This window comes from Paramisgurnus dabryanus, chromosome 5, assembly GCF_030506205.2.
Source record: "Paramisgurnus dabryanus chromosome 5, PD_genome_1.1, whole genome shotgun sequence".
In the NCBI taxonomy this organism is placed as follows: Eukaryota; Metazoa; Chordata; class Actinopteri; order Cypriniformes; family Cobitidae; genus Paramisgurnus; species Paramisgurnus dabryanus.
The window spans coordinates 8,770,044-8,794,089 of NC_133341.1; the positions used below are offsets into that span (position 1 = coordinate 8,770,044).

At 38.7% G+C, this 24,046-nt stretch overlaps 1 protein-coding gene and 1 long non-coding RNA gene across 3 annotated transcripts in view; one reads left to right on the forward strand and one right to left on the reverse strand.

Moving 5' to 3' along the window:
• Positions 1–24,046, forward strand: part of slc4a4a (solute carrier family 4 member 4a) — a 108,575-nt gene that overhangs the window by 31,590 nt on the left and 52,939 nt on the right. For both annotated transcript variants that reach the window (XM_073814619.1, XM_073814620.1), the window contains exons 3-4: positions 4,021–4,194; positions 20,634–20,769. In XM_073814619.1, the coding sequence (XP_073670720.1) occupies positions 4,021–4,194; positions 20,634–20,769 (310 nt within the window). The remainder of the gene's footprint in view (positions 1–4,020; positions 4,195–20,633; positions 20,770–24,046) is intronic.
• Positions 4,737–20,377, reverse strand: LOC135744687 (uncharacterized). The gene is made up of 3 exons (XR_010530801.2): positions 19,949–20,377; positions 19,748–19,838; positions 4,737–5,605 (listed from the first exon to the last, which is right to left on the reverse strand). It is a non-coding gene; the product is annotated as an uncharacterized lncRNA (long non-coding RNA).

Here is a 24,046-nt window from a genome sequence, read left to right on the forward strand (position 1 = left end):
TCATCCACCACATAGAAAGTGGGGATGATTGACAAGTGGTATGGCCAATCAGTAACAAGAGTCTGCTATCGATGGAATCACAAAATCCAGCGTGATCTCCTTCCTCCACCCGCAGTTTCTGACCATCTTTTTCAACGGAGAGTCAAGACGTCTGACCCGCTAAGGTAAACTGGTCAGGGTGGATGTGCAAATAATGAAATAATGCATTAGCTTAATCCTTTGATGTCGACGGTCGCGCGGGCTCCGTTTCATAACGTGCACTTGACCGCAAGATGCGCTAACATTACTTCTGATTTGTAAATGAGCATCATTTACGTTATAGTTGAGCGCTTACGAAAAAGTACAATGATTTTATCATGGGGAGAGCATCCAGTTTTAGTCAAATAAAAACGGAAAGTTCACTCTCAGTGAAGGGAATCCACCTGACATCCGAGTGAAGCGGATTAAATGCGTTCTGAAATAACGCGCTCTTGATAATTGTCAATAAAATAAAACGTCATATACAAACCACATCAAATAAAGTTTTATAAATGGAAAATATCTCGTGTCTCGAGCGCCCACGTGATAGGTGCCTATGCCGTACTGTACTGCACTGTAAACAAAGCTACAATAAATTACAGACAGACAGACATACAGTTAACAGCACTACTGTCACAGTTATGGTTGAATTTAAAGCAGTGTTAACTCTAAAATACTGACTTAAAGGTATAGTTAACTTAAAACATGTAATTCAGTCATAGTTTACATAACAGAACAGACCATCCAAACATTTATGAGTTTCTTTATTGTGTGATACCCAAGTTATTTTAAAGAGTGTTGATAACCACAGTGTCTGGTCCCCACTTCATTGTATTTTTTGCTAGTCAGGGAAAAACAAAAATTCTAAAAAAATTTTGTGTGTGTTTCACTCAAGAAAGAAATCATGAAGGTTAGACACAATATGAGGTTGAGTAAATGATAACAGAATGTCATTTGTGGGTTAACCATCTCCCACTATTTAACAGTAATATCAATTTTAACAGTGTTTGTGCAGACTTGCTAAACTTTGGAGAATACAGTATTTAACATTAATAATGTTATGAATCACCATATAAGGCAAATTTAGTAAAACATGATTTTATTCACATTTATAATTATTTTTAAAGCAGATTATGGCAGGATGGGGAAAAAAGTGCAATGTTACCTTGAATTTTACCTTGAAAGTTACCAAGAGGTGTGTGTGCGTGCATGTGCGCGTGCATGTGTTAAATTATATGTTAAAAACCCGTGTTCTGTCCTTTCGGCCGATGCTTCTGTACTCAAAAAAATTTTCCAAGGTTGGCAGGTCTGAAAGAGGCAAACAAACAAAGATGACACGCTTGTTGGTTTATGGAGCGACGACAGCGGGTAAAAATGCTTTCTAGAACCAATTAAAGAGTCCAATGACAAACTCGAATGATATTATACAAAAAATAAATAAAACTTTGAGAGAGAGTTTAGTGAATGCTTTCCCCGGTCATGGACCAAATAATCGCGCCATTACTCTCCTGCTGCTCTGTAGTGGGTTATCCAGCTTATACCGAGCAAGGAGATGCGCGTCCCCTGCCCAACATGCAATACAACATAAAGTAAGTGCCAGTAGCGGAGTGGCAATCGGGAGAGTCAGGACTTTTCCCGGTGGGCCGGTCTGATAATAGTTATACATTGCGAGTTAACACTGGCGGCCTGATGTGCGGCTGCCTCCCGCTGGTCAAACTGTGCAGCCTCTCTGCTCAACAAAGTATTCAAAAGTGCTCAACCCATTCGGTAGGTCCAACCATGTCCAGGATTTACAAAAATACTGGGATCAGTGAGCAGTCACTCCCCAAATGGCATAGCCTGTCGGCCGTTAATGTAACCCGCCAAACACCTGTTTGTTGCAGTATGTATGCGGTCGGATCCGAGTGCGCTGCAGCTGCTGACCACTGCTTCTGCGTATAAAATGATTGTGTGATTCGTTATGATTGCATAAACAATATATCAAAGCATCCTTTGATTTCACAAAACAATATATTTTAGATATTATTTGATAGACTAGTAAGTGTGGATTAAGGATGTTTAAAATCTCCAGCCTGGTGGTCAGGACATGAATGGATCAAATCAGCAAATTTGCAAAGGTTTAATTATCTCCACATATATCGTAAATAATAATTAGCATGGTAACTTTGCAGTATACCACATTATATATTTCCTATATGATTTCCATATTATAAGTATTCAACGGCAATAAACGTCTCACATGACAATAAATATCTTCACAACATTATTATTTCTCAAAACTTTATAATGACAAAAATTTATTTCAAAGCATTCACACATTATTCCGCATATGATTTGAATATTAGACGAGAGTATTCATATAATGACAATGAACGTCTCAATAAATGAACATAACTTAACATAACCGCATAATGAAATGAATAAACAGAGAAGGAAGCAGAATTGACATGTAACTTCTATTATTATTACCGGAAAAACAGCAATATTACTGAAATAAACACACCAAACACGCTTTTAACCGCACTAACAAGTCTAAATAAGCAATAGCAGTGGAAAAAACATTATTATCTCAAAACTTTATATGACAAAAATTATATTTAAAGGAAATATTCTTCCAGTTATTCAAAGATGCACACATTATTCCATTTATTACTTCCTGTTTATGAGCACGTTCAACCCTATTTTTTTATTTATTTTTTTGACCACCAAGGGCCAGTGGTCTACGAAATTTCCCGGTAGATTTTTGGGCCCCTGGAAAGTGCTGCCTTTTGTTGCATAAATGTCGTCTTAAGTTTTTTAAGGCGGAGTAATGAATAGTGTATTTGCATTTTGCGTGGTAGTAGAAGATCGGATTCAAATCTGTTTTGCCAAGACGCATTTATGTGGCCAAATGTAAATGGAACAGTTTTATCAAATCTGATAGCTATCCGATCAGAATAAACACATAAAGTGGCCAGGGGTAAAAAGGCCCTTAAAGTAACTAATGTTACTTTTCCTATTCAGGAATTTTGATTTGTTTAATGTTTAATTTTAGGCTTTTTCACCTTTTGGTGGGGACCGTCTTGCATTTAACCCCATCACACTTTTTTATGTCATAAAACTGGTGGTCTCGTAGTTTCTAATGGTGTGATCACTATGTAAACTGGTGCATCATGAATAGCCAGGGTTAAAATGTGAGAGCAGCTTTGTAAGTGGCTAGGGATAAACAACCCCGGATGCACCTGAATAAATCTTACAGTACATGACACAAGTTTTGCTTTGTTTTGCAATACTTAACATTTTTTTCTGAGATAGAATGTTTTTGGGGTATGTGTTACCAGGTTTGGTCTAAGTTGTAGATCAAACACTGAGTTCAGCATATAAGGCATTTACATGGTATTTGATCACAGCTTTAACAAATGGACATCATGTGACCGGAGAGGGAGGAAAGTGTCTCTGATATGGATCTAAACATTGGAAATTCTGTACTACCTGCTCTTTCTCCCAGCAAAAATATTTGACAGTCTGCTGCAAACCCCTCTGGTAAAATCTGTTGATTTGTTTTGTCCTCATGTCCCCAAGAGTGCTGAACCATTTCCTGCATGAATTGCATTGAGGAAGTCTCATTTATTTACATCTTACAACTCTAGTTACACCATTTGTCTTAACCAATGAGCCACAAGGAAACAATTGACACCCATTTCCTGACTTTAGAGACATTGCACATCATTTATCTCACAGACTGTCTGTAGGAAAGTATCCTGGCTTGTGTTATGTTGACAGCAGTTTTTATCTTATGATAAAAAAATTATCTTAGTACAAAGTCATATACCGTACTAAGTAAACTAATGTGTTTAATATGTAATGTAAACCACATGTGTGTTTATTAACATCAGTGCCGATTTGCGCACACTGATAGTGTTGTTTATCTGCACAAGCTGCCTGCATGGTTTTGCGCAAGTGCTTCGTCTGATGTCATATTATCCTAATTGTCTGTCTATCCTCTCAATTTTCCTTTGTTAGGTCACCATACCATATACATCGGCGTGCATGTGCCCAAGAGCTACCGGCGACGGAGACGTCATCGCAGACGCACCGGTCACAAGGACAGAAAGGAGAAAGTGAACGAAAATGCTTCGGACAGGTCGGACGCTGAGAACAATGAGGAGGCCAGCAATAGCATCCTCAAACCACTCAGTAAGTGCTTGCCAAAGAGCCGTCAGTTCACATTAACTCTCAGTGGCCCTTCGTAGGGCCATTCACACACGCACGCAGCTACAAGCCAAGGCTGCTGCTGACTCTACTTAGTCAGAACAGATATCCAGAACTGCCTAGCCAGTGGATGAGTGTGTTTGAACAGACAGAGGCCCAAGCCCCTGCTTGTAAGTAATAACCATCCAAATAGGTCACGATTTCCTGACGTGAGCCGCTGGAGGAGGGAAGTACTGTATGTGTGTTTCTGAGATTTCTAATGGGGAGGGATTATTTGCCCAAGGGAGGATCACTTAGGAGGCGCGTCTCTTGATTTGGATGCCAAGACTCTAAATGGTCTCTAATGATGTGATCGCTGAAAGGGAGGCTGAGGACTATGAAAGGAGGTAAAGCAAAGGATGTGACAGGCAGACACAGAGAAGGAACATGATGATTTATATAGAACATTGTGTGAGTAAACCATCCTAAAATTGACCTGAAAATCTTATGAGTTCACCTGCCCATCCAGTCTTGATAGATATAAGTGTAAACCAATTTGGTTTGATAAAGGAGGAGCTCAGGCCAATGACTCATCTCAGAGTCTTATCTAACATACTTGACCTGAAAAATTGAGGTAAGTGTAGATGTTGAGTTAACAAGGAGGTATTATGCCATGAGAATCGTAGGCTTCTGCTTATATAACATTAATATAGTTGTTGACTGAATGAGAAGGTTCCTCCCAAATGTACGTTTAGGACTTTTTAAGGGCAGCTACCTCTGCACAGACCCTGTTTAACCTTACATATATTTTTCCCCCCAATGGAAACGCAATCAAGCAGAATTCAGTACTTGACTGTGATGTGGAGTAACGTTTTTTTAGATGCATTTCATAAGGTAATCATTTTGTCGATGTTAAAACACCCTGTTCTGTCCTAGTTTAATTTGTACAGACAACTCTTAGAAAGTTATTCATAGCTCTACTCCACTAGGAGTGTAAACATTGTGGCCCTTTTAAAAAATAGCTCTCAAGTAGTCAGGCATGTCTACTTGTAGCTTAACCAGCAGCATGCGTTTAGGGCAAATTTGTTTAATTTTTCTGGGATTTATTCGCAAGTGAATTAAAACACTGCTTTTTAGAGGGACATTTTAGACATATTATTAATATTTGTGCAAACAGCAGATTTGTCGACCGTGCCAGCATCTGCGTTTTCCATTTAAAGGGATTTTCTGTTCGGAATTGATATAGTGATGCTAAGGATTAGGCCCAACCCACATGTACAGTAACAATGTCCTGGCTCCTTGCCCTTGCGTCCTGAACGGTGTGAGCGGTGACCTTTGTCTGTAGATGGATTACTTCCTGATTGTTATCCCTCATCCGGATGCATGTTTGTTAGTATCAATCTTCCTCTTTAATAAGCTGCAACAAATAACACAATAAATCTCTTTTAACTGTGAATAGCATGAAGTGAAGAAAGGACACAGACAACAAGAACATTTCTCTTACCATTAAGTTGGCCTTTTTGATTAATTGTTTTTAAATTGTTCTGCATGACTAGAGATAAGTATCACTGTTCAGGTTTCCCGCAGAATTTTTTTTAGTTAAGCTGGTAGGTTGGGCAGATGTGTGGGGCCGTGGCAATCAATAGGGCGGGGCGTACGTGTCGTGATGAAAATGAATTTTTTTTGTAATTAAAAACACTCAAATAAAACATCATTTTGAAGAAACTATGACAGAAAACGAACACATACTAGATTTATAATGAATTAAATGTTATTAATATATACCTCTAACGGGAATAGCTGGGTGATGAAGTGAAACTAAAGGGTTAATAAACACAAACTGAAGCAAATGTTGTAGAAAGTCTGGCGAACGATGATCGATATCGCGAAGATTTTAAAAACTAATTATTTCCCACTATTAATTTAGGCGGCCCGGCCCGCCTAAGCTTGGAAACCCTACCGCCTTAACTAGCTCGTCCCCCCAAAAAAAGCGTTGCTGCACAAAAGGCTGTCAAGTGCTTCTCGCAGAATAGCTCGAATGCGCATCACACCGCATGCGGGGACGCGCGCCACACGTCCGAAATGAGAAAGACGTGGTCCGGACCTTCACTGTCTGGAGGATAACTAGCCAGTTGATAAAACATCTCGGAGAATTGCACAGACGTGCTTCACCCCGCGAGCGTGCACGCGCACCACACGGCCAAAATGAGATAAGACGTGCTCCGTCATGTCTGGAGGATAGCCGGTTGATAAAACACGTGTCCGTGAGAACTGTAAGTGGACTTATGTTTTGGGTTTATTTAAGCCTGTTATTGTATTAGTCTATAGTTATTATAATTTTAAAGTAAGTTAGCTGGTGATTTTGTTGTTTGAGCAACCTGCTATCATCGTTTGCCAGACGTTCTGCAACATCTGGTTTAGTTTGTGTTTATTAACCCTTTAGTTTCACTTCATCACGCAGCTATTACCATTAGAGGGATCTGTTAAAACATTTAAATTCATTAATAATCTAGTATGTGTTCATTTTTGTTCATAGTCAAAATTAAGTTTTATTTGAGGGTTTTAAAAAGAAATGTTTTATTTATTTATTTTAATAAAATATTAAAATTTTCATCATGACACGTCACATACGCCCCTTTGATTGCCACGCCCTTGGCCCCAAACCGACCGCCCAACCCTACCACCTTTACTAACAAATTTTCTGCGGGAAACCCTGCTCAAACAACAAAATCACCAGCTAACTTAGGGTGTTTTCACATATACAGTGTTTAGGTCGGCCCAAATGACGTGTCGCTCCGAGTACGGTGCGTTTGGGTCAGTGTGAACACAACAGCCGCACTCGGGTGCGCACTAAACGACCGCTCCGAGACCGCTCTAAACAGGTGGTCTCGGAGCGGCTGTTGCCGAACTCTGGGGCGACCCACCTGTGGTGTGAACACTGCTGGACCTCGGGCCGAACCAAATACAGGAAGTTCTCCACATGTTGGAGCAACTGGGCTTTCGTTGTGACGTGAGCCTGGTGTTATATTGTGGGTTAACAACAAACAAGCCAATCCTGGTCCGTTGCATAGAGATTCGCTGTCTCCTTTACGTTTGAGCTGATGATTTTATAAATGCATAGCTGTCCTCCACACACAAATAGTGACATTAAGGGCTTTTTAGCAAACGGCTCCGTGAGAAAGGCTTTAATAGAACAGCTACGCAATTTCGCGTTAAAGCAAAGAAACTTCACAAAGACGTGCATCGTTTATCTCCACATCTTGATAGCTGCGCTCTCTCTGTCAAGCTGGTTGTCGTGGAAACGTGGGGGTGGTCATGAGACGGTAAGAGCTGTCAGAGACCAATGACAGCGCTGACCGTTGTCACATGGTGTACGGTGCGGCATTTCGAGTAAAGTAAAAAATATATATATGTGAACACGGACCGCACTAACTGAAAAATGATACAATGTATTTTGGTGCGCTCCGAGGCCGCACCACGGTGCGCACCAATATATGTGAAAACAACCTTACTTTAAATTTGCAGAACTATAGACTAATACAATAACAGGCTTAAAGCTCACGTAACACATGCTGTTTCTGCATTTCTGATGTTAATCTGGAGTACCTATATAGTAGTATGACATCCTTTATATCTCAGAAGAGTCTTTAGTTTAATCAGATTTAGCTTTACCGAATGTTTCTGATAACGTATGAAAAAATGAAGGAGAAGGAGTTATACCGCGGGAGGAGCGAGTACGAGTCATGCAACACTATACAACACTGTTTTAACTTATGATTCACTACATGTTCATGTCATTTATATAATATGCACGTGACTATTTCCAACATAAGACAGAAGTCTTATACCGTGTGCAACTCGTTATGACTCGGTTGGGAAAATCCACCGCATCAAACACACACGCAAAACACCGCAACTACCCCGGATAATAAACTATATCCATTGTTTTCATAAGGCTGGATTTCTTCTCCTTACATCCAAAAACACACTTCATCTTTCATGCCATTGTTGAGTTTTGAAATTAAACAAAGCTGAGTGGCGTGATGTGAATGTTTGTCTCTATAACTCTATAACTATGTTAATAAGTCAGAATGCTTGAAATACCATTGAACCCCCCCCCCCCCCCCCCTTAAAGTTAGTCCAGTAACTGACACGCGTTTTATCAACTGGCATGTTTTCCGCTAGACAGTGACAGACCATGAATTTTGAGCGTGTGGGGCGTGTGCCCGCTTGCGTTGTGAAACGTGCCCGCGCTATTCTCCGAGATACACTTGACGGCCTTTTGTGCAACAAGTTTTTTTTTGTTTTTTTAGACTACCAAGTTAAGGCGGTAGGGTTTCCCAGTTTAGGCGGGCCGGCCAAACTGCAAAGTGCTGCGGGAAACCCTGCTGTTGTTTTATTTTTGTGTGTGAAATTTTCCACATTTTGTGGTGGGGACATCCCTCATCTTTCTTTTTTCTCTCTTTCTCCATCAATACATATCTCCAGTTTAGTATTGTGGTTAATTTTCATGTGGTTAAATGCACTGATCCGGGATGCATAACGATTAATCGGGATTAATCTATAGCAGAATAATTTTTTTTTACATCATATTTGTGTGTGAACTGTTTGTATAGAAAAATGCACACACATTCATGTATACATTTAAGAAATGTTAACATGTTACTATACATTTGTATTATATATGCATGTGTGCATATTTATATATACATATATTATGTAAACAAAAACTTTTATTCTGCTACAGATTAATCATGATTAATAGTTATGCATCCCTATGCAGCTAATCTGAAGTGACTGACCGTTATTTTACTCATAGACTTGCTTTAGTCCGTAGAGATAGTGACTGTGATAGAACCACCTCTGTGCTTTTTGCCCGTTTTTAAACTTGCCAATGGAACCCAGACAGAGCAAGATGTCCCACAGACAGTCTCTTAAACCCAGTGACAGGAGGGCAAGTCGAGTCTAATCCTCTCAAATGTAGTTATTCTCTCTCTCCTGCAGCCTATAATTAGTTAATCCATCCTTCTTTTTTTCTGTGTGTCCTACTGACATATGTGGTCATAGGCTTTAAATCTTTTTTTGTACAAGTTGGTAAACAGAAGGGGTGGGAGAAAAAAATAGATTTGTTTACCTCAGAATTGATATATATTTAATTATTTTATTTTCCAAAGAGGTGGTGGGGAGACGTTACCGCTTTTATTCCAACAAAGGGGAAAAGCGTATTTGTTGTTGTCTGTAATAGATATTTTCGTATCAGTTTCAAGCTGGAGTGAGAAATCGAAACCATGGCAGAGACAGGGTTCGCACTTTTTTCGCACGTGACAATGACACTCCTTGATAATGGCATTTTGCGTGTGAGCATGTCTTGTCTCTCCCGAGTTGTGCGTTTGCGTGCTCAATAACCACACAATCGCAATATGTATTGAACCGGCACACAAGTGTCGGGATATTGTCCCAGCCCTAGTAAATAGGTGGCCAACACAAATGGTGACTAACAATAAATGCTGTCTTTCTATTATGATGGCGAAATTGAATTATCCAGGTTTGGTTGTGTACGAGATATTGCAGTCAGAGTATTTGCTAGATTATAGTTTGTATGTCTCAGATTTATGGAGGAGAATATTAGATGGGATGCATGACAACAGTTAAACATGTACATGTATGTTTCTGTTGACTGTGCATTGGGGGATGTTTGGGATTAAGTGTGCTTTAGTTTGGCACATGTCAACCCACACAATATTCCTTGTGACCATTCCAAGTGCATGTATTGTATAAAACCCACGAGGGGGCAAACAAAACAGAGTAAACACTAAACTACACAGAACTACACAATGATCAAACATTAAACATAAACTGGACTAAATCTTCTCCATAACAAATTACTTATGGACAGAACGAAACGAACCTGTCCAAGACACCAAACACAAGGACTTTAAATAGGGAAAACTAAATGACACACACCTGAAAAGAATCACAAGTAAGGGATCGGGGAAAAAGTGATGAGACCCGGGAAATGCTTGGTCAAAATAAACCAATACTAAAACCACGCATCTCCCACATGAAACATTGTACTGTCAGATCCCTGCCATGCTGAACTAGATCTAAATACAAACAAGGATCTGGCAGGATCCTGACACTTATATAAATGAAAAGATGCAGTATGTAAGGGATAATGTAGAGGCAGCCGGTAGTTATTGGGAAATAAGCCCCGACAGTGTGATCAGGACCCGACGCGAAGCGGAGGGTCTTGTATCACACTGAAGGGGCTTATTTCCCGATAACTACCGGCTGCCTCTACATTATCCCGCTTATTACACGGCTACTTGCCACATAAGAAAAAAAACTGGACATGAATATGAATTTGAAACATTTTATTGGCATATTTGTTTTAAATTAACATTTTTATCCTTCCGCGAAACTTTGCATATGCATAAAATGATCGTAATACCTTATTAAGATCCTCTGCTTCATACTTGTCTGTCTCCATTTTTTTTCTCTTTAACCAGTCTTTGAGAAGTTTTAATGCCCATTCTGTATCTTTTTGTGTGTTGGCTTCGTAGCTGTCATGCTCTATTTTGTCAAGTTCAGTCTCAGTAAGCTGTCTGTGTCTTGTCGTGGTTGTCGAGTGTTTGTCACAAGATGGCGCCAAACAGACAGTAATCTTTATTGATCTTTATTGGCGCGGAGCGATTTTACTCGTGCAAGTAGTCCGCCTATGCGTTATTATTTTGGAGCGGTTATTATTTGAAAAGAACGAACCTGCAAATGTCTCAACTGACCAATCAGAATCAAGCATTCCAGAGAGCCGTGTAATAAGGTATGATAGGCTTTGCTTTACTGTGAATGTAGTCGCATAATGTAGTCTGGGCAGTGGCAGATAGGAATGATTTAAATTTGTTTGAGAACAAACATTATAGGGATGCACCGAAAGAAAAATTCTTGAACAAAGCCGCATAAAATGAAAAACTCAGCCGAAGGCCGGATACAGAACAACTAAACAATTTATTTTTATTTTTCATTTTCTTAATTATTTTGACACTTTTCTCACCACTTTTACCAACATGTTTGCTGCATTTGCGTGTCTCTCATTCTGCGTTGGTTACAATTTGATTACTTCATCAAAGACCTCATTGTTTGGTTAAATTTATTTCACCTTTTTACTGGTTCGGCCGAAAAGGAGTTTTTTGCTATTTTTCAGCTAAATATCCTGAATATTTCGATTGCCATGATTCTCCAAATCCTCGATTCATATAAATTTTCGATTCTAAGGTCTTGATTCGATTATCTGTTTTTACTTTTTTTAAAGCACAAAACAATGCAATGTCCTTTTTTGGACTTTTATGAAATATAATATCTGACCTTGAACCCGGAGATGCCCTGCCATGTTAATGCCATGTGCTGCCAGTGGAAAAAAATGGTACACGCACATACATGATAAAACGAAACTTCCTGTCAGATGAGCATTCCTGTCAATTTCTGATTGATTTCAGCTGAAGGCTGGAGGCGCTTGCTGTTTCCCATGTAAATAGCAGCTTGCATGGTGTCTCCTGCATCTGCCATGCTATTTTTTGACTGGCTGTAGCTAGCTAAGTTAGAGGAGGTTGACTCGCAGCACTCAAAACTTGTTTTTTTCCCGCTTGACAAGCTGACCAGATGTGACATGGGGGCGTGGCAACATTGACTGTTACTTTTTTTAATTCAAAGTTCGAGGTTATGACTTAACTTCGATCAATTTTGATTTAAAATCAAAATCGTGACACCCTTAATCCCTACAAAATAAATATTATTTTTGCAGTTTTGTTTGGTGCCACTAGTTATGGCTGTGACAGTTGTCATAACCATTGCAACCACGGTGGTGTGCATGTCACAAACTATGAAAAATAAAGTCTTCAAGTGCTGGCCAATTGTGTTCACATGAAGACTTAGGGCCCTATTTTAACGATCTGAAACGCAAGTATTCACAGCCGAGGAACCGCTGAAAGGGTTTGGGGGCTTTGAAATCGGACCCAAGAAATGCAAGCAGTCCAACCCCAAAGTACACTTACAAATCAAGTTCACATACATTAAGGTTTCTTATGAAAACATTTTAATTATTATTTACATAAAAAAAAACGTAATATAGCCACACAACAAACTTATGAAAATTTTTTAATCGTTATTTGCCCGAGAATTTTTTAACGCAGCCACACAATAAAAAAAAATATCACCACAATGCTCAACACAATGATTTTCCTTATCTCATGTGTTAATATTTTTAATTGTAACAATTTATGATTTGCAAAAATAACTGTTGCATCTGTGTAGATAAGATAAGCAAAGTGTGTGCGCGGTGTGCATGCTATACATTATGGTCAAGCATGCGCCCTTAAAAAAGCATAATGAACAACGCGCAACGCGCCACTGACTTTAGACTAGTTTTTTTTGGTCAGTGGAAAATAGCATCAGGGATGGTTTGCGCCGGAACACGCCTCCTTTTTTGTGCTGAACCGCCCAGGGAGCGCAAGTTCATTCCCTAGTTTGCCGACGTGCGTTTGTGGAGGGAAAAACCCGCTGTGCGCCGGTGCAAAATACAAATGATACATGCGTCACTGACAAAGTCAATTGCGCTGGGTGCAAGATAGGGCCCATAGAGTTAAAGGGACCATTTAACATGTCCGCCCAAAAAAAAATCAATTCATACTCCACACGCCAAACAGACGGGGGCAGTATACCTCCAGAAAAGTGAGTTGGTCTATTTTAATTTAGCAGCTGCAAATTCAGCAGCATATATCAAGTTTGATTTACATTAGCAACTAAGTTATCATTAGTCACAAAAAAAACATTCGGTCTCATTAAAATTGCAATGTTTTCCGCTACGTTTCGTGCGTCCATTTGGTGTTCATTATAATCGAAGACATTTCAAGCTTCTTAGCTAATGTTACATTTTAGCATCAGCTTGGTAGATAACGGGTGAATACCGGATCGGATCCGTGGGTAGAGCTAACTATTAAACGTTAACAGCTAAGGATGCGCAATAATTTGCATGCGATAGTCATTGCGCTTCTCGTCAGTGAAGCCGGTTTATTGATTAAAAGTGAATCGCCATCAGCTGCTTTCAGATGGAGCCACATTTACTGCACAAAGCCGTAGTTCATGTACAAGCTGAGCATAGGTTATGGCAATGCCTATTATAAGTGAACTTCTAACTTAGCGAAATACTAACAGCATCTTACTTACCAATCGAAAAGAAAAGTTGTCATTTCGGAGTCGAACCTCATTTCTTTCATGTTCATTAGTTGTCTCCAGCGATGAAAAGCAGTGCCAGTATTTACTCTGGTTCGGTTACTTTATTTATCATATTTTATTTGTGATTCCGAGCGCGTTGTTCCCTGCAGCAAATGTTTGTGGTAGTGGTAAATGTCTCTTGCTTTAGCCATTCTTCCGCTCTCTTCCCTGAACTGAAATACGTCCGAAACCCCTATTGCAAGGCAGGAAGGCATCAAGGCATGTCCGAATCCATGGCTGTCCGAATTGCATTTCTCTGAGCTGCATTCATAAATCTTAAATCAACAAGTCAGCTACCTTAGTTTTCGGACGCAGTGGTAGTAGTAGAGGGCTGTACTCCCACTTATTCGTGTATTGCAGTTTGGCTGGCGGTTATGTGCGTGGCCCGCATACCGCCTTCCATGGTCGAAACTGGTATTACAACACCAGTCGGGCTGTAGCTAGTAATTTAGCATGCTAATTCAGATTGATATTTCTGCAGCACTATACCTTGTCATTTTTTTAATGACATCTTTGCCCTTATTTCTTCTCATTCTTTTGATGCGTGTAACTAATTTTTAAAAATCTTTTACCTCAATTATTACAAATGGCACCTTTAATGCGCTATTTGCATGGGAAGGCAACTGACATTTAAAACCAGGCGGAAAGACCGCACCGTTTTTTTCTATAATATAGTTGAAATATGTAATCTTCATTTTATAAGTTGTATTTTATAAGGCAGCAAAGTATTTTTACAGTGTAGATCAAAATGTAAGGGTTTAAATATAACCCTGTTTATTTATAAACGAGATTTAAAGTTTGGTGCAACAGAATTATTAAATAAGCCTCGATTTAAACCAGATTTAAGCCTAATCCTTGTTGGTGCAACCCACCCTAAGAGTGCTGCACAGCTACACACTGGCTGGACTGGCCATCTGGCATACCGGGCATTTTCCTGGTGGGCCGACAATTTTAGTCTATATATTATTGTTTCTGACCGGCCCATAAATCCAGACAGTTGATCAGCAGCACGATTGACATTGGGCTGGCCCAATCACATCGTTAAGCAACAACCCTTTCACTTTGGTCCTGCCGGCGTAATGCATTCAAAAATAAATAAATAGTGAAAGACTAACCACCGGCCCTTGACACATGCTCTGCGGCCCATAGGCTGTTTTCTTCACTGACGTATTTACAGTGTCAAAATGTTGACAAATCAAAATGAAAGAAGGCAGGAGTCACAGAAGTCCCAACCAATCGAATTACACAGCCGTTCAATCGAGAGTTTGCATAATGTTTGCGTTGACGTAGATGAATCCAAGGCATGAAGATGATGAAAATAAAACTCACTTTACTTGAAATAATGCCGAAATGCATAAACAATTGCATTAGACAACCAACACTGTAACAGGGGCTAATAAAAAGATAATTAACGAATCAGCACGATAATCTAAAGAGAAACTAAAGCTATACTGTGAAAGTTGTTGTAAACAATTTATTATGAGTCAATATACAGAACCATCTCTGAGTAAATATTTCATTTTAATGTCAGCAAATTGTCATAATTAAATTTTATAAATCTTAACCTGTATTTGATTGAATTTGTCACTACCCGTCCTTTTATTTACCAGCAACGAGCGATTTACTGATAAGCAAACCCGCACTGCCCTTATGACAAAACTCATATATAATAGAAGATGAGGGCAATTCTATGCAAATGTCAACTTTAGGAAGTTTTTAACCATACAGATATCTTAGGATGTTTTTACACTTGTTCTTTTTTAGGGGTCTGAGCGCAGTTCATTGGGTTTCAACAGTTTCAGACCCCTTTAAACTGAACCGAACTGAGACCTTTTAGAGATGTTGTCTGGGAATGGTTCACTTTTGGGTACGTGCAATGTGAACACAAACCACTCCAGGTTTACTAGTTTTTTCCCGTCTGTCTCTCTTGATAAGTTTAGTATTTGTGAAGAGCTGCATGTTCAAATAAAGCTCAATATTTGAGCTCGGACCACTGTGTAAAGCTGTAAAGAGCTCGACGCAATGATTCCACACAGCATCAATGCAATTTGAAATAATTGAAGCGAGTGCTACCGTAGTTTTACCATGGTATTTGTAATAAATAAAAAAACTAGTAAATGTTTCTAAGGGTTGGTCTAAAAAAAGTGTTAACATTTAAGCTGTATATAGGGTCTCAGACCTCTTAGTGGACCAAAAATGGATCTGAGTCCTCTTTCAGGGACATAAAGAGAACTCTGTACTTTTTGACTCGGTTCAGCTCTTGGTCTGAGTAAGGTTTGCTTTTGGGTTCTTTTGTGGTTCAATTGTTGTTGTTGTTTTTTTGACATGTGAACACAATGATGTACCGCTCTGCTTTGTGTGTCATTTTGACAGGTATCAAAATCAACTGCTGCTAGGGTCCTTATGAAGTTGTGATGTGAACAAGAAAAGGTCTGAGATTATTTCAGTTCTGAAGAGGACCAAAAAAAATCTGGGTCCTCTTTTGAGTCCACTATATTGTGAACACTGACAGTTCGGGAGTCCACTATATTGTGAACACCAAACACTGACTGAGTTCACATTCTGTTTCACTTTAATCTACAAAGGATGTTGTCTCTCAAAAACTTGCCTTTGTTGTCGCATCCATAATGCCTGCATGTTTCCTATTGTTTTATAGAAAATGCGTAAATAGACTAATATTTTTCTGATGTCCGGACTCTATCATCAGGGATTTAGGAAAATATGAACATATGGTTCAATATCTATTGGTAATAAATGCATTCCTTGAAAATGTGTAGCTTCAACACGATGTTGGGAAGTCTGTGTAATAACAGTGATAGTTGTATATGGTGGTGAAGTTGGGTATCAGTTACTGTCATGAAGTCAGTAGGAGATGCAGAGGAGGCAGTACAGTCAAAGAACAATAGCTGCTCTGAATAAAACTGTTGTGCCTCCAACAAAAGACAAGAGGCACACATCACAGGCATGTGATGACTCAAATGTGTTTAATCACTCTGTATCTCTTCACAGCTGGAACGATACAACACACAACAGAGATAGCCTGCATTTAACCCAGTTTCAGTGGTTCTCACATGCCAACAGTTTTGAGCTGTCTAAACAGGTTGACAGTGTAAAATTTGTACAAATTTCATAGGCATATCAAGCTTCTCTCAATAAATATTTAAAGAATAGCCCCTAAATGCCAACTCAATACTTTTTGCATCAAATTCGGTTAATCCCGGCCCTCAGACCATTCAGAAAACAACTTTTTTAGGCAGAACCCATTAAGAGTGCGAAAAAGTCTTTTGGATTAAAGTTTTGTATTTTCAAGTTCTTTCAGCTATGTCACTAAACAAATACGTAAGGAATAATTGACGACGGGGCATTGAATTATAAGAAAATAATGCACACCCAAGGTGCAATGCGACACAAAGCGGAGTGCCGTTACACTGCGGGTGTGCATTATTTTCAAATAATTCAAAGGACAGGAGTCAATTATTCCTCTTATAATTATCACGGTTACCACAAACTTTGCTCTGGTGCCTATTTTTAAGACATTTGATTGAAGTTAGGTGTGCGGTTATCAGAAATAAATGCATACCCACCGAACATTTCTCAGCCAATCAGAATACAGCATTCAACAGACCCGTGGTATAATGCAATGTAATCTATTATTGCTAGTTTTCAACTAGCTTAAATGTTACCCACATCTTTCCCAAATTAAAAATCTTCTGTTTTTATTTCTTACATGAACGTACCTTGAACCTGAACCCATTTCTCAAACTGCAAGCTCAGAGTGTGCATCCTGGTCGGAAGCTGATTTCAAGTCTTCTTTGTTTTTTGATATGTGGCGAATCAAGTGTTTTCAGAGAGCGTCTGTTGCTAAGAGAATATACAAAAGAAAGTGTACTCTGAGTCGTGGACATTACATGGGTGAAGGACATTACATGGGTGAAAAACCTCATAGGCAGATAGATATGGCTCAGATCCTTCCTTCAATATAAGCTAGAATATCACAGAGCTCCTTAGGTTAGAACATAACAATCGCATGGCACCTAGCAATGCACTTAAGAAAAATAAGTCTTGCTTTATTATTTTATGGACAATTTCAGTGCTGTAAAATACAGTGGAAGTTATGGGCACTTCACCCGGATTAGCACATGTACACACCAACCAAGAGCTGACACGAAATCAACATCACCAAAGAATTGTGTGTTTGTTTCTGAGGAAAATTTAAACTTGTTCAGCTTCATAAAGAACCCAGCATTATGAAAACAATGAATATACTTTGTTTATCCGGGGTAAAAGTGAAGTTATGAAAGTGTGTTTGTTTAAAGCTAGATTTCATTGAAAAGGGGTGGTCCCAACCGGTCATGAGTCGCAGGTAGTGGTGTAACGATTAACCGTGCAAATGCGCGTTTTCTCCATGAATGAATTTGAATGAATTACGGTGAAATCCCGGCACATCAGAATGCCAGGGGGCGCTCTCATGCAGAAACTTCCTTTGTGCCATAGAAGAAGTAGCATTACAAATGCTATTCCAGGAAATGTCTACAGGAATATTTATATCGCTGTTCTTCAAATTGTTTCAGGTATTTTCATGATAATAAAGAATATTTTCAATGATTTTTATGTAACGCATGTTGCTTTTTTAAATGCACATTATAAACGACTCCGACTCATAATGATTTTAGATTGATAAGAACTTCCTTCTGACCAAATGCCATAGTACACGCACAAGCTGCACATGAAACAAAGAATCGCAGCCTTGCGATTCAGAATAGATTTCTGACAGGCATTTTTAATGTGATTTAATCGTTACATCCCTAGTCGCAGGTGGTAAGAAAAACTGAATCAAATGTTTGTGTTTTGTTGGCAATTGTTGCATAAGTGTAAATAATGACATGAACATGTAGGGAATCATACGTTGTTTAGAGATAGTGCTATATATTGTTTTGTGTGTGTTGCTTGTTGGTGACTCCCTCCACTCGTGACTCGCTCCACCCACGGTACGCCTCCAGGGGCTCGGGTTTGTTTAGCTGTACAGCTGATCAGTTTTTTTGTAAATCTGATAAAAGTAAAGACTCTTCATAGATATTAAGGATGAAATACTACTCTTTAGGTATTCAAGATTAACATGAGATTAGCAGAAACGCTGTGTTATGTGACCTTTAAAATAAGTCATGGGACATCAGTGTGTACTGTGTTAGGAAAACGCCACAAGCATCATCAACCACAACTGCACACAATTCACAAAATCATGAGCCTTCAGTTTTTCTATTCTGTGCAAGGCATATGAATGCCATTAAATACTTCTTTTGAGACCTAGTGAGAGGAATATAATTTGGGATACTGCTGTTTGCATGTGGGATGTGGCACAGTGTTGCTAGTGAGACTGGGACTCTCCAGCACGAAGTGGCAACTCTGCAAAGTCCCTTTCTGGGCACCGGGCATACTTCCCCCTCATTTTTCCCATCAGCCCCTGGTGTATGCACAAAGTCCTCTTTGTGTGGGTCGTAACTTTTGGCGAGAGAGCCCACAGCTTTGAAACTCGTTTGAACGATGGGATTTTCATTTCTGTCTGTCCTTCTCTCCCATATTGAACTCACTCTCCCTCCCTCACTTGTTCCTTCTGTCCTAGCACTGCTTAGCAACAGCATGAAGCAAGTGCCCACTGTGGCTCAGTGCTTGGTATCCGTAACAGAGTCGTCTGTATGCATCCCAGGGTCACTTTGTGTGTGGAACGGAGTTGGGACAACGAACCAGTCCACATGAGTTAAGCACTACTCGCTAACCAGTCCCCTGGTAATCTGAACATTTCTGAAAAGTTTCAATAACTAGTCAATTATTATTACTTGTACGAGTTCCTTTTCTCAGTATATAAGTATTTAATTACTAGGACAATTCAACAAATCAGAAGGATAAGGGTTACATTTAAAATCTAAAAAAACTAAGTGTATTAAATAAATGTTTTCTTACAGCTAAGTAAAGGTAAAGTGGCATAAAGTTTAATGGTGTGCAATTACATGTAGCTTTGTATAACATTATGAAAATCCACTAATGTTTTATTGTTAGTGTTGTATTTTCAGTACTTCAGTTATTACTTTCCCAGGTGCTGATAACATTTACAGGTCATCTTTTATTGTATACAAGTTACTGTGTATCACATTATTTATTTACTTACGCATTGTATCCATGATGTTAATGTTGATGTTATCAACAATAGTAGATGTCATCTGAGGCCAGTGACAGCAATTTTAAAGGTTGAATCAGAGGACAGTCTTTAAAAATGCACATATGACAGTTCATTCACCTTGGGTTACTTGTAAATACGTCACAGGCGCAGGATTTGTTTGAAAACGACTGCCATCAAACAAAGACTTTTCACTTCGCATCAGCCATGCCTGGATTGAAAAAAATCAAAGTCAATGTTGATTTATAGAATTTCATATACATCATTGCCAGTGATTCCCATATTTTGTGTTTGTACCCTATAGCTTTAAGCTTTACTTACTGTTTACTTTTATTTTTCCTTTTTATCCCAAGCACTAATAAATGTTCAAATGAGAATATAAAGAGATAAAGAGCGCTGCTCTACTTGTGAAGAATGAACAGTTTGTGAAACATTTCCTAATTGCTAATGAGGGGCTCAGGGCAGGGTGCCAGAGTTGGAGGGCCAATAGCAAGGGGGTACAGCCAGAGCAGTCGATGGGCGGGCTGTTGGTCTGGGGTGACAAGGGGACCCCTTTTTAACTACATAGGTGTCACTGCATCAGAGTGGGGTGTACGGGATAGCAGACAACACGGAATACTCAAATGAAGGTCTAAGTGTCGCTTGATTGTGCGAGGTCTTGTGTCTTTGACCTACCTCCCTCTCTCACCCATCCTCACCCGCTTTGATCATTCTCTGGAAACAGTTTTTCTTTTTTTAAAGGGTTTCAGAATGGATACGTCAGATAACAACCCGGAGAACACGTCTGAGAACAATAATGTGGAGAAGAGTGAGGTTGGGGAGGTGGACTCAGAGTCCAGTCAGAATGTGGATCCAGATTCAGATATGTCTACGATTTCTCCACCGTCTGAGCCAGCTTCTCCCGATAAGCTAGAGATCAGGCCCAATGGCATAGGCGATGATGGCAAGCTGGAAATATGCGAGATTAAGTCTCCACCTCTGACCCGCAGTATTTTTCCTGTTGCAGTCTCACCTGCGGCCGAGCGCATCCGATTCATTCTGGGAGAGGACGATGATAGCCCAGCGCCCCCTCAGCTTTTCACAGAGCTGGATGAGCTGCTGTCTGTTGATGGCCAAGAAATGGAGTGGAAGGAAACTGCCAGGTAAGAACATCTTGGTTTGGCTTCTTAATGTGGCCCAAAGAGGGACGAGTCAGATGTAAGAGGACATAGACATGAGTTAGGAGCGTTACACTCTGTCCTAACCACACGTGACGCGATTTTGATAGAAAATGACGCAATCAATCACAAATCAAAGCCAATCAGAACCGTTCATCTAATGAGATCTCCCGTGTAGGTGGAGCTGTCAGCCACAACATTGCAGAAATAAAAAAACTTTCTAAAATAGAATCCTTTGTCGCTTGTTGCGGCATCGCGTCGTGAATGGTTAGGACAAAAACTCTGATTTACATCGAAAAGATATCTTTTATTGCATGTCGCATAGTTAGGACACAGTGTAAGAATGTACATTAATTACTTCTGTTTGTTTTTATTGTGTGTCATCATTTGCATTGGATGACTTGAGTAAAAAAAGTCCAAGTCTTTATTTGAGCTTAAAAAAAAACCTGGACATTTCTGTTTCTACTCATATCGACTTGTTATACAGGGTCCATACAATTTTTTTGAACGGGGCTTCAAGTGTACTGGCCTGTTGCCAGTGATTGTTCGATGCCAGAATGAAAAGCCATTTCAAACACTTAATAGTTTAAAAGGATGTTTCCTACCTCAATTTATCTTTATAGAATAAACTGTAACACTTTACAATAAGATTGTATTTGTTAAAAGTAAATAGATTGGTTAACATGAACTAGTAATGAACAATAATGTTTTTCTGCATTTATTAATCTTTGTTAATAAATTCCAATACAGTTATTTGTTAGTTCATAGTGCATTGACTAATGTTAACAGTTAAAAATTTAATTTTAAAAATGTATTCGTAAATGCTGAAAATAAGATAAACTAAGATTAATACATGCAGTACAAGTATTGTTTATTGTTAGTTCATGTTAAATTGTTAACAAATACATCCTTATTGTAAAGTGTTACACAGAAAACATATGTGGTCCAAGCCGCCTTGGTTTCCATTGTTAGCACAAACCAACATTTAATAGATTCTGTTGCTTTTCAATTCCCATGATCATTAGCTCACTGAAACCGACAGTTTGGTTTCTGATGAAGTTTTGCACGCAGGACACTTGTGTTGCTCTTGAATGGGTTTGATCATTCAGTAAGAGGGGATATTTTCTGTTAAGGTTTTTATGAAGCACTCTAGGTGGTCCCCATTATCACATCCCAAAACAGGCACTTGACACGTTACTATGAATGAATACAAGAATGATCAGAGCTGATCTTTTCATTTTTGATCAAGATTTCATTTAGTCAATTGTTTTACAGATGAGATTAAAGCCTATGTGTATTTTAGGATTAAGGATTACATTTAAGCTTTTCATTCAGGGTCGTCAGCTTGTACAGGGGAACAGGTTAAAGTTAAGTCTGAGTACTTTAAAGATGAGCTGATGTCTGCGACCTGTGTTTTTATCTCTTATACACTAAACATAAAAAAATATATAGTGGATATTGTAGAGATATATTCATTGTATTTCATTACCATCACCTGGTCTTGAATAATGAATAACCTACAGTGACCAAGAGTAAACACTAACTTGCTTATTTTATGTAATAAAGAATGTATTTTTGGTGTGATCCCAGTGTTTCCCACTGGATATTGTGAGACGATGGCACTGGATGACATAACAACATACACTAATTAGCATAATTACGTAATCGCTTCGCACTTGAATTTTCCTCTTTTAAAACAGAACCTTTAGAGATCTTTGTTGTTATGAGAAGTATAAAACATTTTTGATTCATTTTGAGACTATGGCAGAAAGAATAAGACTTTGGCAGGCCGCCATAGTCTAAGTAATGAATGTGAAACACTGGATCCCCTTGCCAACAGAATAGTTTAAATAAGACTTTACCCAGAGCTTTAAGCCCCCTCCAAGAACAATAACTATAACAAAAACTATATAAGTGTCTATACAAACTTTCAATAACATGTCTATTCTAAACTTTATTCTAAGAATGGATTTTTTTTGTCTGTCGATATTCTTCTGTATTGTTATTGTAATACCTCACTGTAAAAAATAAATTGTTGGCTCAATGAATTATTTTTTAGTAACTAGTTCCACAGAAATTTTACGTCCACTCAATTTCTGACTCCAAAGTGTTACCTGGATTGATGTTCTTTAGTTGGCCCAAATTTGACTCAAATATAAAAAAGTATGTTGGCTCAACTAGCTTTATAGTTCATTCAACTAAAATGTTTTAATCAGTTGAATCTTTAAAAACTTACAGCAAAGACTCTGTCAATTAAAATTTAAGTATTCACTCAATGTTTTATGTGTTACTTCAATTCATATTTATTATTTGGGATTTTTTTAATAACATTTTTAAATTATTTATCAAATAATTTATGCTGGTGTTGTAAACAAAATAATTAACTTCAGTCACATAAAAACAAAAGCTTTTTATTCACTTATCATACAGACTGAACATACAGAATTAAGTCTTCTTTAAATAGAGGGCATAAAAGAGTCCAAAAAGCCTCCAAAGTCAGTCAGAACATCTCCAGGGCCATTTAGGAGACTTTCCTCAGCCAGTCCAAGCGGAGACTGTCTCGCTATATGTATCCTTCTGGTCCGCCCCTCACATCATCTCCGCTCTGGTTTGATAAACAGAGGAATATAAACACACACACACACATACATAAATAACATGTTTAATATAATAAAGTTTGACGGTGAAAGACTTTATTCCCTAAATAACGTTGATGTTAGGCCAAATTTCCCTCAGACATCACACATAATTAAACACTATTGGGCGGTTTTCTCGGACAGGGCTTTTCACTGACTAAAATAACTTGCTGACATCTCTTAACATATGAGCGCTATTGTTTTGTCTCAAAATGCACGCCAGTATTGTATTATATAAGGTTTGTTTGTAAAAATGTCCCAATTATAATAAAGACCGAGTTCTAAACTTTGTCCGGTAAACCAAACCTATATCCAGGCTTTTTATCTTAACTAAAATAGCTCCACTTTACTTCGGTCACGTAACATAACACACTTCTAATGTATCTTTACAAAAATATAATTACAAAAACGTCGAGTATTTGCGTCTTTGCCAATTAATATATTCTAAAATTAACATTTAATTACAAACACTTACCTGACGTGAACTTGAGGAAACGGCTGACTTGTGTCCTCCCTTGTGTGAATCAGTAAGTGATTCCAGCTGTTGCGTGCGGATTGATCTCAGATGAAATGACCTGTGATCCAGATCCTTCCGAGTTAAAACATTTTAAATTCAAAATACACAG